Source organism: Pseudonaja textilis, chromosome 3, assembly GCF_049901715.1.
Source record: "Pseudonaja textilis isolate UNSWEBS1 chromosome 3, rPseTex1.2, whole genome shotgun sequence".
Classification (NCBI taxonomy): Eukaryota; Metazoa; Chordata; class Lepidosauria; order Squamata; family Elapidae; genus Pseudonaja; species Pseudonaja textilis.
In genome coordinates, this window is record NC_141992.1 from 121,117,587 (window position 1) to 121,132,182 (window position 14,596).

General features: G+C 36.4%; 1 protein-coding gene across 4 annotated transcripts in view; it reads right to left on the minus strand.

Moving 5' to 3' along the window:
• Nucleotides 1-14,596, minus strand: part of CDH18 (cadherin 18) — a 653,626-nt gene that overhangs the window by 118,307 nt on the left and 520,723 nt on the right. For all 4 annotated transcript variants that reach the window (XM_087930730.1, XM_087930731.1, XM_087930729.1 and 1 more), the window contains one exon: nucleotides 8,335-8,454. In XM_087930730.1, the coding sequence (XP_087786856.1) occupies nucleotides 8,335-8,454 (120 nt within the window). The remainder of the gene's footprint in view (nucleotides 1-8,334; nucleotides 8,455-14,596) is intronic.

Here is a 14,596-nt window from a genome sequence, read left to right on the forward strand (position 1 = left end):
AAGTGAAAAAGGAACTTTTCAGGCAACAATAGGTCCACAAAGGTCCACTAAGTCTTCCTGCATTTGATAAAAAAAAAAAATAATGTTAAGAAAGTCTATTCTACAACTTTTGTAAAGGCAAACATCTGGTTTATTTAATACCTACTTAGCCTTATCATTAATTCAAAAATTTTCATGGAGGTTTATCTCCAATATTGAACTGAAAGTTCAGTGTCTCTGACAGTATCCCATTCTTTTTAATGAAAAAGACTGGGGACTCTTTGAATCACTGACTCTAATCCCCCAGTTGTTGCAGTATTCCAAATTAAAGCAAATAAGACACAATGCTTACCATTATTTCAACTCATTGTTTCAACTCATTGGTGAAGGAGAATTGAGCTTCTCTCTGAATAATTGATTCATTATCTATCTTCACTTACTATTAGGAAGGGGTTATTTTTATACAGTGAACAACTGTACATATTTCCATTAATTTAAATCTGTGAATCTTCTGTGCAACTTTTCTTCAGAAATTTCTTCAGAAATTTGAAAAGTGGTACTAAATTGCTCCCCAGTCTTCCTTTTTCAAGGCTAAACACACTAATTTCTTCTAACAATTGCTCCTAGAATTTTCTAATCCCTTGCTCAACTTCAATAGCCTTTTCCCTGATCCTTGCATCTTTAAGGAGCAGTGTGTAGAACTGGACACAGTAACTGAGGTTGGATTTCACCAATGCAGAATAAAGTAGAAACTGCTTTGTTATGATTTCAAAACTATATCCGAGTTACTGTAGCCTAAAATTGTATTAGAGGTTTTTTTTTTTTTTTTTTTGCAGCCATATCACACTGCTGCATATCATATAAACTCAGTTTGAAAAGAAATAATTATTCCAAGAACTTTTACACAAATAGTGTTACTGGGTCAGGAATTTTAGCATTTGACTTATGTTCTCTTGATGAAGCATCTTTCATTTGTCTCTATTAAATATTTTTCTCTACTCAGTCTATTTTTGTAAGTTAATCAAGACTATTTCAGATTTTATTTTTGCCTTGCTGTGAATCAAGCTATTCATTTTTCAATTTATCTTCCTAATTTTTGTATTTGTTTGCTTTTCTTACCCTTAATTTATATTCCTTTGGTTAATTTATCTGACTTGTATTTGCACTCTTTCCAGATTCCTTTCATCTTGTTGTTACAATTATGGGTTAATGGGTATAGTTGAACAACCACATACTTTTTAAAGTACTCATTTCTACAAAGGTTTCTTCCCTTAAATGGTTTCTCTTTCTTGAATATTTTGTTTTATGTTGGACATCCAACCATGGAAAAAAAACACATTGAAATGAACAACATGATATCACAATAAAAGCTAAACTCTTTCATCCTTACATTCCATCATTGGATGCTCAAGGACAGACTAAATCACAATGCTCCATTTACCATTCATGTTCTGAACTCTTCTCTATTCCACAAGTACATGCTTATGTAAATTTTACATGTGTAGGAGTGTGTGCATGTGTTTGTGTGTATAAATCCTATTACGTAGGTATCTTTTCTCCATGTTAAATGAAAGGTCATAGCTCTGTTTTTCACAATAAATAATCCAGAAGAGAAAATGAGTCATTATGGACTACTTAGGTTCTGCCCATTGCAAAATTAGTTAGGTTTCTTCTAGACCAAATTTCTGGCCTAAGATTGACTTGGACACTCCTTAAATACTTAAGATTTAGGGAGATATTATGTTTGAAATGCAGCTACAGAATGACTCTTTGTCCTTTAGTTGCTGTTGACCACTTGAAGCACTAGGAGTAGAGATAGCCAGAAAAAACATTGCTTGTTATTCCATTCTTTGCCATGGTCAGTTTTCTGAGTTTGTTAATTAAAAGGATCCAGCATGGATTTATGAGGAAGAAATCCTGGCAGGTTAACCTGATCTCCTTCTATGATAGAATTAACTGTCTGGTAGGTCAGGTAAATGCCATTGATCTAGTGTATCTTGACTTCAGCAAGATTTCTGACAAAGTTTATCATAACATCTTTATTAACGAATGGTCAAGTATGGGTTTGACAATTTAGCCTTTAAGTGCACCCACCATTGATTCAAAACTGTACTCAAAGGGTACTTCTAATTAGCATCAAATCTATCAGAAGAAATATTTCAAGCTGAGGCATAGTAAAACTGTCCTGGGCTTGGTGCTATTCAAAGTACATGTGAATGAAGAAATCGAGAGAATGCTTACCAAATGTGCACATGATACAAAGCTACAAGGAGTATTTAATACCTGGAAGGAGAAGGAACTATTCAACAGACTTACACAGACCATAATGGAGGGAGAAAATAAATAGGATGACATTTAACAGAAAGAAATAAAAAAAATAATGCATCTGGATAAGAAAGATGAAAAAATGTACACAATCTGGGAAATGTGGCTCAGGAATACTTGGGGATGGATCACAAGCTTAGTATGACCCAATGTGTAAGCAACTGTAAAGAACAATAAACCCCTGAGGAGCATCATGAGGGCATAGAGTTTAGATCACTGGAAGTGATTTTCCTAGCTTTCTTTGTCTTGGTCAGCCCTTACTTGGACTGTTGTTTTCAGTTCTACACACTCCATTTTAAAAAAGCCATTAATAAACTGGAATAAGTCCAAGAAGGGCCACCAGGATGATGAAAGAATTGGAAATTAAGTCCTATGAGAAACAATTAAAAATCTAGGTATGCTTATTTTGCAGAAGAGAAGGGAACATAGGGACATGATAACTGTTTTCAAATATCTTTAGGTCTGTCACATTATAAAGCTCAGACTTATTTTCATTTGCTCTGGAGAATAAGACTAGAACTAATGAAATGAAACTTCAAACATGTCAATACAGATTAGACATTAGGCAGAACTTTTTGATCATAAAAGCTGTCAATCATTGGAATAGGTAACCACATGGAGTGGTTTCTTTCACTTCATTGGAGGCTGGACAGTAACTTATCAGGGATGGTTTAGTGAATCCTGCAGTATTCAAGTGGTGGATTTGATGATCTCATAGGTTCCTTCTGATTCGATTATACTATGTTTTATTTGTTACAGCTAGAGTTTCTAATGATTTGACTATGTACTCAAACCAATCTACTTCCTCTCTTGGAATTCTGATGATAGAAAAATGATACATGATATTTTGAAATGAGAAAGGAGAAAATTTGAAACAAAACTGTATTTTATATTAGTGCTTTCAAATGTTAAAAACTTCTAGATGTGTGGACGTCAGCCCTAGAATTATCAGCAAAACCATGGTGGCTGGGGTACCTGGAAATTTGAAGTTCACAGATCATAAAAATACTCAGATTGGGAAACATTTTTTAGAAGAATGGTCTCTCTCTCTTTCTCTCTCTCTCTCTCTCTCTCTCTCATACACACACACACACACACACACACACACACACACACACTTGAGAAAGACTATCTGATATTTGTTAGAGAACATAGGAAAGCCCCAGTCTAAAGTTTTGTATTCTTCTCTAAATCTTTTAAAGTAAACTAAAATATCTAGTAACTCAAGAATAAAAAAACTCAGGAGTTGTCTCTAATGCTATGTAGGACAGACATGCCAAAGACAGGCAAAGCACATGCATAAACTCCAAACAGCATTCTGAACAGACAATGTGAAAGCTCCCTAACTTGATAACACTTGAAGTAGTGTTTGAACTGGTTCAACAGAACCAATACCTAATTTTTTGTTGAGTTTGGTGAACTGGCTCCAAAATGGCCAGAGTAGCGTTCATTCACATGACTCCAATCTCTTGTTTGCTGCAATCTAGCTTTGCAGCAAGCAAGGGAATTGGAGGCACATGAATTCATGCTAGTCTGGCGTCTCAAAAAAACCTTCCCCCCTCTGCTCCTGGACTTTCACTGTCAGACTGTTTAACTTTCTTTAAAGTTTACTTGATGCAGAATGGGAAGGATCTACATTCTGCATCAAGTGAACTTTAAAGAAAGTTAAACAATTCTGGCAGCAAAAAATTCTTCCCCATACATGAGACCAGGTTTTTTTCTCCTGCTCCTGGATTTTCACTGCCAGACTGTTTAGTTTTCTTAAAACTGTCATTGGGTCAGAGAACTGGTTGCTAAATTATTTAAATCCCATCACTGTGGATAGATTCAGTTAGAGTTTCAATGGAAACTGTGAGTATCCTGGGCCAAGCTAGATTGAAAAACACTGAATCTTTGGAAGCCTGGCATTCAGACAATTCAGCAATTAATAGACACATAGAGATAAATCTCATATACACCATTCAAAAGAGACAATAAAAAAAAGACAGGAACTCATTCTTTCCCAGTATCTATACCCAGATCAACACCAGACAAATAAAAAAGCAGAAAACAATATCCTAATCAAGGAAATACCTAGGAGAAAACTATACCCTCACCAACAATGGCAGGACAAATTATGTAAGCAAGTACTCACTTGTACTGATGACATAACCTAATACAGGTAACCCTTGAATGGTGACCATTCAAAGTTGCAACAGCACTGAAAACTTATGATTTTTTTCAGACAAAAGTGAAGTTTTTCAAACTTATGACCATTGCACCATCCCCATGGTCACATGATCAAAATTCAGATGCTTGACAACTGACTCAAATGTATGATGGTAGGAGTGTCCTGGGATCATGCAATCCCCTTTAGTGACCTTCTGGCAAGCAAAGTTAAAGGGGAAGCCAGATTCACTCAACAACCAGGTTACTAATTTAACAACTGCAGTATTTCACTTAACACCTGTGGCCAGACAGGTTGTAAAATGGCGCAAATCTCACTTAACAAACATCTCACTTAGCAACAGCAATTTTGGGCTTAATTGTGGTCGTAAATCAAGGACGACCTGTAGGTAATGAAACATCTACAAACAAATAATCTCCAGGAGAATCAAGGACTCCATAAATCTTTTGTGTTTCTCATGAAACTCTAACTGGTGCAGGTTATCCCAGTTACTCTCCTGAGAAAGGAGTTAAAGGACATATTTATTTGCTGCTACTTGTATCTAAATAAATTTCATGCATTTATTTAAAAAGACGAAGTTTCATGGAAGCATGAATGTATGGAATATTTTATTGGTTTTAGTATTGCATTATATATCTATATCAAGCTAGAGCAAGTAAGATATTATAAAGCATTTCATTATTAATTATTTTATTAAATAATAACTTTGTAAATTATATGCTTTTGTAAATTGGGAAGTTTTTTCCTTCATCAGGAGGAAGTTGTGTTCCACTTGTACCTAAGTGAGAATCAAAGTTGGTTTGTTACCTGAAACTTTTGTTCAAAGGTAGCAGTAATTGCTACCTTTGAACAGTAATTGCTACCTTGAGAAATCCTTGAAAGTATTTCCTGCACACATTTGCCAAGTGAACAATCAACAATTTTCAAAACCTGCTGTAACAGGCTGATCTAACTTATAGCCTTCATGAATAATACTTTTTGGTAACTCACAAAGGTATCAATATGTTTTCAAGGAATTGGAGATGAGGCTAGCAATTCTTAACTATAAATGCACATTATTGGTTTTCTTTGAATTTTGGATAAAAGCAAATCAGATAAAATTTTAAAGGTAAGGGATGACAATATCAAAAGGCAATAAGAGAAAATAAAAGAAACTGATAAAGAAAAAGCAGAGTTTAAAAAGTAGAGAAAAAATATCAAAGTATAATAAGATTGTTTTTTACCCAGTTGAATTTTAGGTGAATTTCATGGAATAAAATAAGAGCAGCAACATCAATAATGGGCAAACATATAGATATACCACACAGAGAGGGGGGAAATTTCCAATGAAGGACATAATATTTATAGAGAAACTATGAAATAATCACTGGCAGAATTATCAATACATTTTAACTTAAGTGAAGCCAAATGCTCACTTAGGAACATATGTCTGCACTATAAAAAAGTGTAACCAAGAAGATGAACTTTGATTTTTTTTAATATGACCTCCTCTTAACATTACAAAGTAGAAATCAATCATGGATAATAATACATTTTAGATTACTCAGTGGAGGCTATCATCAAAAGGCTAGAGTTTAATTGAACAATACATTTCCAAATCATGTTCTTTTTTTTCCTCCTCTCCTTCTTTGTTTTGTGTTAATAGAACACTATTCTCTCAAGTTTTAGTGAGGAAAACTTATCTTTGAACGAGATATTGGATGGTTATTTCACCCATTTGTTTAATGTGATACGGTCCTACAATCCAGAATAATTATCTTTACTCAATAGCTGCTCCAAGACTACCCAGAATTACAACCATACATTAAATAATACAGATGTAGTATTAATACTTGCACATCTGACCTTTAATTTTTTTAAAAAAAACCCAAATCCATCACTTTTAAACATAATATTTAAAACTTGAAAGATTAGACCATATTTGAAATATGAAAGATTAGACTATCAATCGATAAATTTTTCTTCACTGAATGTTGTAGTTTATAATCTGTAATCTTGTAATATTGGTGTAGTGGAGGTCAGTAGATAACTGTTTATGTCTTTTCAAATACCCAGTCTACACCTAGGAAAGGGTGACAAGCCTAAAATTACCCAGCCAGTTTTTATATCTAAGAGAGGACTACATCTTTGGTTTATCTGCTTGCAGCCTGACACCTTAATCAATGTACCATGCTGGCTCCCAAATGATGGGTAGCGAGAGAATGCCGCACAGTCTCTTAACAATGCCACATATTTTAACGACATAAATGTATAAATAATTGAAACAGAGGACTGCAGCTTATGTGATCTCTCAATATAAACCATATTGACTATAGTGGAAATGAATCAAAGCTAGCACTCTTGTTTTCAGAAAAAAAAAACTGTTTTAATGTGCAGGGTTAAAGAATAGATTGTTTGTTTTTCAAACTTTATCATCTTAATGTGCAAGGCTGAGAGATGGATAGGTTTTTCACAAACATTTTCCAAACCCTTAGCTTTCAAAGTGTATCACAACAGTTCAAGAAATGAAAGTCCTACCCTCAAGGAAACAAACTCAAAAAGAAAATATGTAAAGATAAGAGAACAGAGGTAATATGGACAAAGAAGAAAAGTCCGCTTCAAGGCCAGAATTAAAGCAGCTTTAAACTGTATGTTTGGATTTGATAATATCTTTTTGTGTTTTCCTTCTTGTTTAAATACAAATTGTTGGCCCCTGATCAATGGAAAAGTCTGAATTAAAACTTTCCTTTTAGTTAACTCAGATGTGATTTTTTTTTTCTTGACCAAATCATTCTGCCATTCACAAGGCAATCCTTTCTCCCAATTCTCCACTAAGGGAGAGAATTGAGACATGGGTAAGAGGCCCTGGAAAGGCAGCATGTGACATTGTGTATATTATTCTACCATATTTATTTATCTAAGCAATTTATATGGTTGAACATCTCATTAAAGTAACTCTAGTGCTAGTGAGACGGGACGAAGGCCTCCCAATTTCTTTTTTTTTCCCCCCTATATACCAAGTTATTCAGTTTATAAAATTAATTCACTAAAACTTAGGGAACCTTTTTTAAAAAAAGAGTGCTATCATAATTTGAATAAATATAAAGCTATAATCCTAGTGTTATATTGATATTACACTTTCATAATTTAGAATGAAAAGAAAAATGCCACATTTTTAATATGAGAAAATGTCCATAATTTATCAGAAATCCTATATGTGACATGGTACAAGTTTTGAAATCAGTGCCACAAAAGTGCAATGTTTCAGTCTAGGGACAATTTTACAGCTAAAAAATGAAATATATGTTTGAATCAGAACAGCATCTCGTTTATACAGTCACCTTTTATTTTAGCATCCATTGGAAATAACAATTGCATACCTGTGTGTTTGTGCATTCAGTCACACCAATATTTCAAATATATATAACTGCAGTTTATCACTGATACCATTTAAACACTGTTCTGTTACCTGCCTTTATATAAAAGGAAAATGGCCCTGGATTTAATATGATTTTATTCTGTTCTTACTAAAGTATTTTTATTGAATCCAGCCATCTAATTTCAAAAGCAAGTTAGAAAATAGTCTGCCTTTCAAATAAATATTGTCATCCTCTAAATGAGTTATAAATGCCTACAGGTGAATACTTTGGTCAGATTTCCCCTCTTTTTTTACTCATATATAACAAAGAAAAGATTTGGATATAAAAAGGAGGAAATCCTAAAGTTGCCCAAAGTGTCTGTGCAGTATGCACTTGTAATGTTTTGTGTGGTAATTATGGTAGTATGTTAAAAATAGAAATGATAATGTTGATGCAATTATCACATCATACACCCTAATATAATATTGTTCATGATGAAGCTATAATGGAAAAAAATCAACTTACCTGTTTTAGGATCAACAGAGAAATATGGTTGCCCTTGAAGAATACTATAAACTACCCGGGCACTATTTCCATAGGTGGGATCATCTGCATCTGTAGCTGTCACCTGAAGGACTGAAGTACCTGTCATAGTCAAAGAAACACGATTCACCTTCAATATACAGATTTTTAAGTAATGTACATTCTGATGCTTTTTCAGTTCAATAAGAAGACTTACAAATAAGTATAATCTTACATTAAGCCACTGACCTTATTCTCATGATTTTTTAGATTTATAATCATCTTTTTTTTCCTAGAGTTTAAGGTGGATTATATCTGGATCTCTCTTCATTTTATCACAACAGTAACCCTATGAGTTGGATTGTCGTGATTTAAACTTACTCTTGCGGGTGCATGCCAACTTTCCTCATTTATCTGTCGGAAGATTCAAATCCAGGTAGCCTCTACTGGCACTTGTACAACATTTGCCCAACAACTTTAATTTTGATTCCCACTGGAAAGCCAAATAGGTCACTGAATGCCCAGAGACAGAAAGACATATACATGACCCCACAAAAAAGGTGCCAGGCTTTGAACTATCACATTAGCAATGGACCATCCTGAATAGGAGTTGCATCTCACATGGCATCTGTCAGGACAAACTGTATAAATGGGGCATAGTATCTTCCCCTCAGTGTGACACCTAGATCCCACTTCAAACTGTACATCACATCATAAGTGGATATAAACTGAGGGCATGTATCGGTCCAGTATCTGATTTTTTAAAATATAAACAATGCTGTACTTCAGTGATTAGATGACCTAGATATTGGTATTCAAACATAGATCTTTTAAACATTTGTATTTTATTGTGTTTATTAATCTAGGAGTAATGTTAATATCTATTTCTAGCCCATATATGACATGCCATATGCTAAATAAATAAATGAGTTGGATTGAAGGACAGAAAAGAACTAAAATCATCCAGTGAGTTTCTGTGGACTAGAAGGTGGATCTCAATAATCACTACTCCACACTGTATATTCCTACTATTTTAAAGAATATAAAAGCACAAAAGCTCAGAAACTGGCTGATTACAATGATTATGTGTAACCTAGCCATGTTTTTTTTACTCATATTCCTATGTTCGCTCTACCTTTTGGATCTTCATGTTTTGTGTTTGCAATTCCACAGCAAAAGACAAAAGGCCATTTTTGATGGGGAGACTTACTATATACTAAAACTTGAAAAAAGACAAGATATTTTAAACTACAAAGCTTTGAAAGCAAGCTACTGTATGCTCAATAACAGGACATATTAGAAACTACTTTATTTTCTTGCTCCAAATCTAAATTAAGGAAATAATTTCAACTAATGGTGACAAACTCTGAAGCAGCAAGGAGAGGGAAGAGGGTATGAAAAGTTTCTTATCAAGAAAAAAAAATTAAGCACTGTAATAAGATTCCATGAAAACAATACAGAGACAAGCTGCTTATTAAACAATACGAAATGATCACCCAGCTTGTATCTGTGAAGCAATGTAATGGATGTGTCACCAGTCTCTTCTCCAGATGCTAGTTTGGAGGAGGAGAATAAGTTGGTCCCTGGTACCTCTGGGAAAAACAGGGCAATGAGCCTGGAGGTTGTTGGAGTAGCAGACCAGAGAGCAGAGGGCTACGACTTGACGGGGCAACTGCAGCTGTCCAAAAGTATTAACCTGTCCAGTTTGAAATTAGTTTGTGCTGAAGCACAATTTACAAGCTCAATTTACAACCTCAGTTGAGGCCATAATTTCCATTGTTAAGTCAAATATTGACAAGCAAAGTTAATGGGTGGAGGGCAAATTTGCTTAACAACTGTATTATTTGAGATTGTTAAGCAAGTTTGGCTTCCCCCATTGACTTTGCTTGGCGGAAGCCAGATGGGAAGGTCATAAATGGTGATCAGATGATCCTGGGATGCTGCAATTATCATAAATGTATGTTGGATGCCATGCCCGAATATTGATCACGTGGTCATGGGGATGCTGCAATGTTTACAAAGTGAGAGGATCAGTGCAAGCCACTACTTTTAAGTGCTGTTCTAACTTCAAACTAAATTAAAAGTTTTCAGTCAAGGGCAACTTATATCATATTGTGTGTTCTTTGAAATTCAGCACAGAAAAAAATCATTTGACGCTATGATTGCAGACTCACTGGAAATTTCTGTCTTTCAAGGAAGGTTTTGAGCCACCCAGAACTAGCAATAGTAATTCTAATAGTAAGTGGAAAGAGGAAGTGCCTCTGAAATTTCTCAGAAGTATCTCACACATTTTGATAGATTGGGGCTTTTTTTTTTTAAAGGCTCTTTTCTCTTGTTACACATAGACACTTCAATTATTCAGAGCATGGTTAACTTTCTAAATTGTTTCCTTATGTGTTTTTAGAAATTTCAGCCTGCGTGTGATATATTCTAAGACTTAATTTCTAAAAAGCAAGGTTAAGTACTTAAGGGTGGGCAGGAGGACTGAAAATTATACAGGAGATACACTGAGTAAAATGAAATCCTTGATCCCAAAAGCAAAATGTAAAATGAATAGTTGAGATGATTTAGAAACATGTTCTACAAAGACTTCTTATCTTTTCTTTTTTATTACTAACAAGTACTATTATGTCGTTAGTTACTGATCGCTGCTTGGATTTGAAGAGAAATAATGACCCGCAATGGCTCTTTTATATATATGTATTGTGTTCGTCTGAGCAGGCTGTGAAAATCTGACTCACAGACGAACACAATACAGAAGCCTGATGGTGGCAGATGAGATTCTGCTGAAACATTGCTACAACTTTAAAAGCACAACTATAATGACGTGGGAAAATACCCGAACAAAGCTGAATACCATACATGTAAGTACCTGCGAAAACTTAATATATGTATATCAATATATATTAATATATCTATCTATCTATCTATCTATCTATCTATCTATCTATCTATCTATCTATCAGCAAGATACTACACAGGCATCACATCATGCATCACATCAAGACTGATGCATCACATCAAGACTGCCTTCAAAACAGACAGAAAAATAGCAGCCATCCTAAGAAACCCCAAAGATAAAATTGAACTGGAAAACTAAGGCATATATGAAGTCCCCTGTGCATCATGCCCTGCCACATACATTGTACAGACCAATAGAAGAATAAGTACCCACCTGGATGAACACAAAAATGCAGTAAAAAAGCTGGAATACACTTCCTCACTAGTCCAACACATGAAAGCCACAGATCATAGCATCGACTTCAATGGCACCAAAATCCTAGCCACTATAGAAAACCCCAGCTACAGAATTATCAGAGAAAACATAGAGATTGAAAAAAGACATGAAAGCATGAATAGAAGAGATGATTTCACCAGACTGTCAATTATTTGGAAGCCTGCACTCACAAACAAAAAAATCTCCTCACCACAAGCCAGGCAAACACCTGGGCACAAACAGATCCCCCCTGATACCTCCAGCTCAAACACAACCCAACCAGGCACCCAGATGAAACCTAGCTTCCTAATAAATGATAGCCGTCCATTTACTCAGAGCCAAGCCACACTAAAAGCCTCCAATACAGCAAACACAATGTTGCCAGCCAATCAAGACAAAAAAAAGCTATAAAACAGACAGATGATATTAGAAACACCAATCAAGCAGAACACAGCAAACTTCAAGACCAATAAACGCAGACAAGACTCCCAACCAATCAGGATGAAAAAAAACACCATTCTGGCACAGCAGTAGGCTAGCCCCAAATTTAAAACTGAAACAACTGTAAAAGTCTGACTCACAGACGAACCCAATTCAGAAGCCTGATGATGGCAGATGAGATTCTTTAGAACTTTAAAAGCACAACTATATTGACATGGGAAAATACCCGAATAAAGCTGAATAATATATATATATGTAGATCTTTGGTTGTTCGGGTTTTCTCCGCGTAAGATTTGAAGTATCTAGGCAACGTTTCGATGAAGTCTCATTCATCATCTTCAGGCTTCTGTCTCCAGCTCTGTGCTTCTCAGAGTAATGGAGATTGCAGCTGCTTCCTCCTTTTAACTGCCAGTGGGGTGGAACTTGATTGGGTGGGGGCTTGGCTGTGTTCTGATTGGGTGGGGGTGTGTTCTCATTGGTAGGGGTTTGGCTGTGTTCTGATTGGTTGGGGGTTAGCCGTGTTCTGATTGGTTGGAGGCGTGTTCTGTTCAGGAGGGGCTTGGTTGTGCTCAGGTTAGTTTTAGTTGCTGGGGATTTGAGCTGGAGAGTTGTGATCTTGCTGTTTGGCTTCTAGTTCGTGGTCCTGCTGCATCTTCATAGTGGGTGTTGGTTTGTTTCATGTATGGCTCAGAGGGGTTTGAAGTGGGTAGTGATGCAGCTGCAGTGCAGCTTCTGGTCCATGGTCGTTTCTCATTTTCTGAATGGGTGGGAGTCTGTTTTCTACATGGAAGTGTGGTGGTGGCATCTTGTGTGGCTCTCATGGGTGTGGGTCCAGTGTCCTTCTTCATGTTAGGTACTCGTCTGTTCATGAGGCGGGTTTCCAAATGGCTGGAAGGCGGGAGGTGTCATCTCGTTTGTTCATGCTGTGTGGGCGTTTTTCTATCTCTATGGCTTCTCTGATTATTCTGCTGTTGAAGTGTTCGGTTTTGGCGATAGTTCTGGTATTTTTAAAATCAATTTCATGTCCTGTGGCTTTGAGGTGTTGGACCAGGGAAGAGGTCGTTTCTTCTTTTTTGATTGAGTTCTTATGTTCTTCAATGCGTGCGCTTATTCTTCTGTTAGTTTGTCCAATGTATGTGTTAGGGCAGGCTGTGCAGGGGATTTCGTATACTCCTTGGTTTTCTAATTCGATTTTGTCTTTGGGGTTTCTTAGGATGGTGGATATTTTTTTGTTTGTGCAGAATGCTGTTTTGATGTTGTGTTTTTGGAGGATCTTGCTAATTTTGTCTGTAGTGCCTTTTATATATGGGAGGAGGGCTTTTCCGTTTTCTTGTTCTCTGTCTTGGATTTTGGTTGGGGCTTCTTTTTGGATTAGGTGGGTAATCTTCTTTCTTTGGAATCCATTGGCTGTGAGTACGTTGGTGAGAGTGTGTAGTTCGGTTTTTTGGTGTTGTTCATCGGCTAAGCATTTTGTTCTGGAGATGAGTGTCTTGGCTACGGAATTGATCTGTGCTGGGTGGTGGTGTGAGAGTGCATGTAGATAGCGGTTAGTATGTGTTTTCTTCTGGTAGATGGTGTGTCCTAGGGAGCCATCGGATCTTTTGTATACCAAGACATCTAGGAAGGGAAGTTGATTGTTGGCTTCTGTTTCCATGGTGAATTGTATTTTGGGGTGTAGACTGTTGAGGTATGTGAGGAAGTTGTTCAGTTTTTCTTTCCCGTGTGGCCAGATTATGAAGGTGTCATCTACGTATCTGAGCCAGAGTTTGGGTTTGTGGTCGCATTTTTCTAGAGCTTGTGTTTCAAAGTGTTCCATGTAGAGGTTTGCGATGACAGGTGAGAGGGTGATCCCATAGGTGCTCCTTCTATTTGTTTGTATTTTTGTCCATTGTAGGTGAAGTAAGTATTGGATAGGCAGTGGTTGGTTAGATCTAGGATGTGCTTGGGGGTTGTATTTGTTTTGGATGGCTGTCAAGGCTTCTTTTATTGGCACTTGGGTGAAGAGGGATGTGACATCGAAGCTTACTAGTAGGTCGCTAGGTTGTAAGTTTTGTTTCTTTATGATCTCGATGAACTGGAATGAGTTTCTTACGTGTGAGTTGATGGATTCTGCATAGGGTTGTAGTTGTTTGGCAAGAAATTTGGCCAGGTTTTGTAGAGGTGAGCCTATGGAGCTGACTATTGGTCTGAGTGGGGTTCCTTCTTTGTGTATTTTGGGAGACCATAAAGCTTGGGGCATCTGGATGATTTTTCTCTGGGTATGATTCCTTGCTGGATTTCTTCACTGATGGGGAGGCTTTTATTTTGGATTTGGTAGTTTTTTCTAGGTAGGTGGTGGGGTCTGTCTTTAGGGGTTTGTATGTGGGGTCTTGAAGTAGGTTGGTTAGCTTGGTTTGGTAGTCAGATGTGTTCATTACCACTGTCGCATTGCCCTTGTCTGCTGGTAGGATTATTATGCTGGTGTCTTCTTTCAGGTTAAGTAGTGCAGTTTGTTCTTCTTTGGATAAGTTGCTTTTGGGTGGTTTGCTAGTGCAGAGGATGTTGGTGATTTCGAGTCTGATTTTGTTAGCATCATCAGGGTTGGTTTTGGTCAGGCTGGTTTCAACT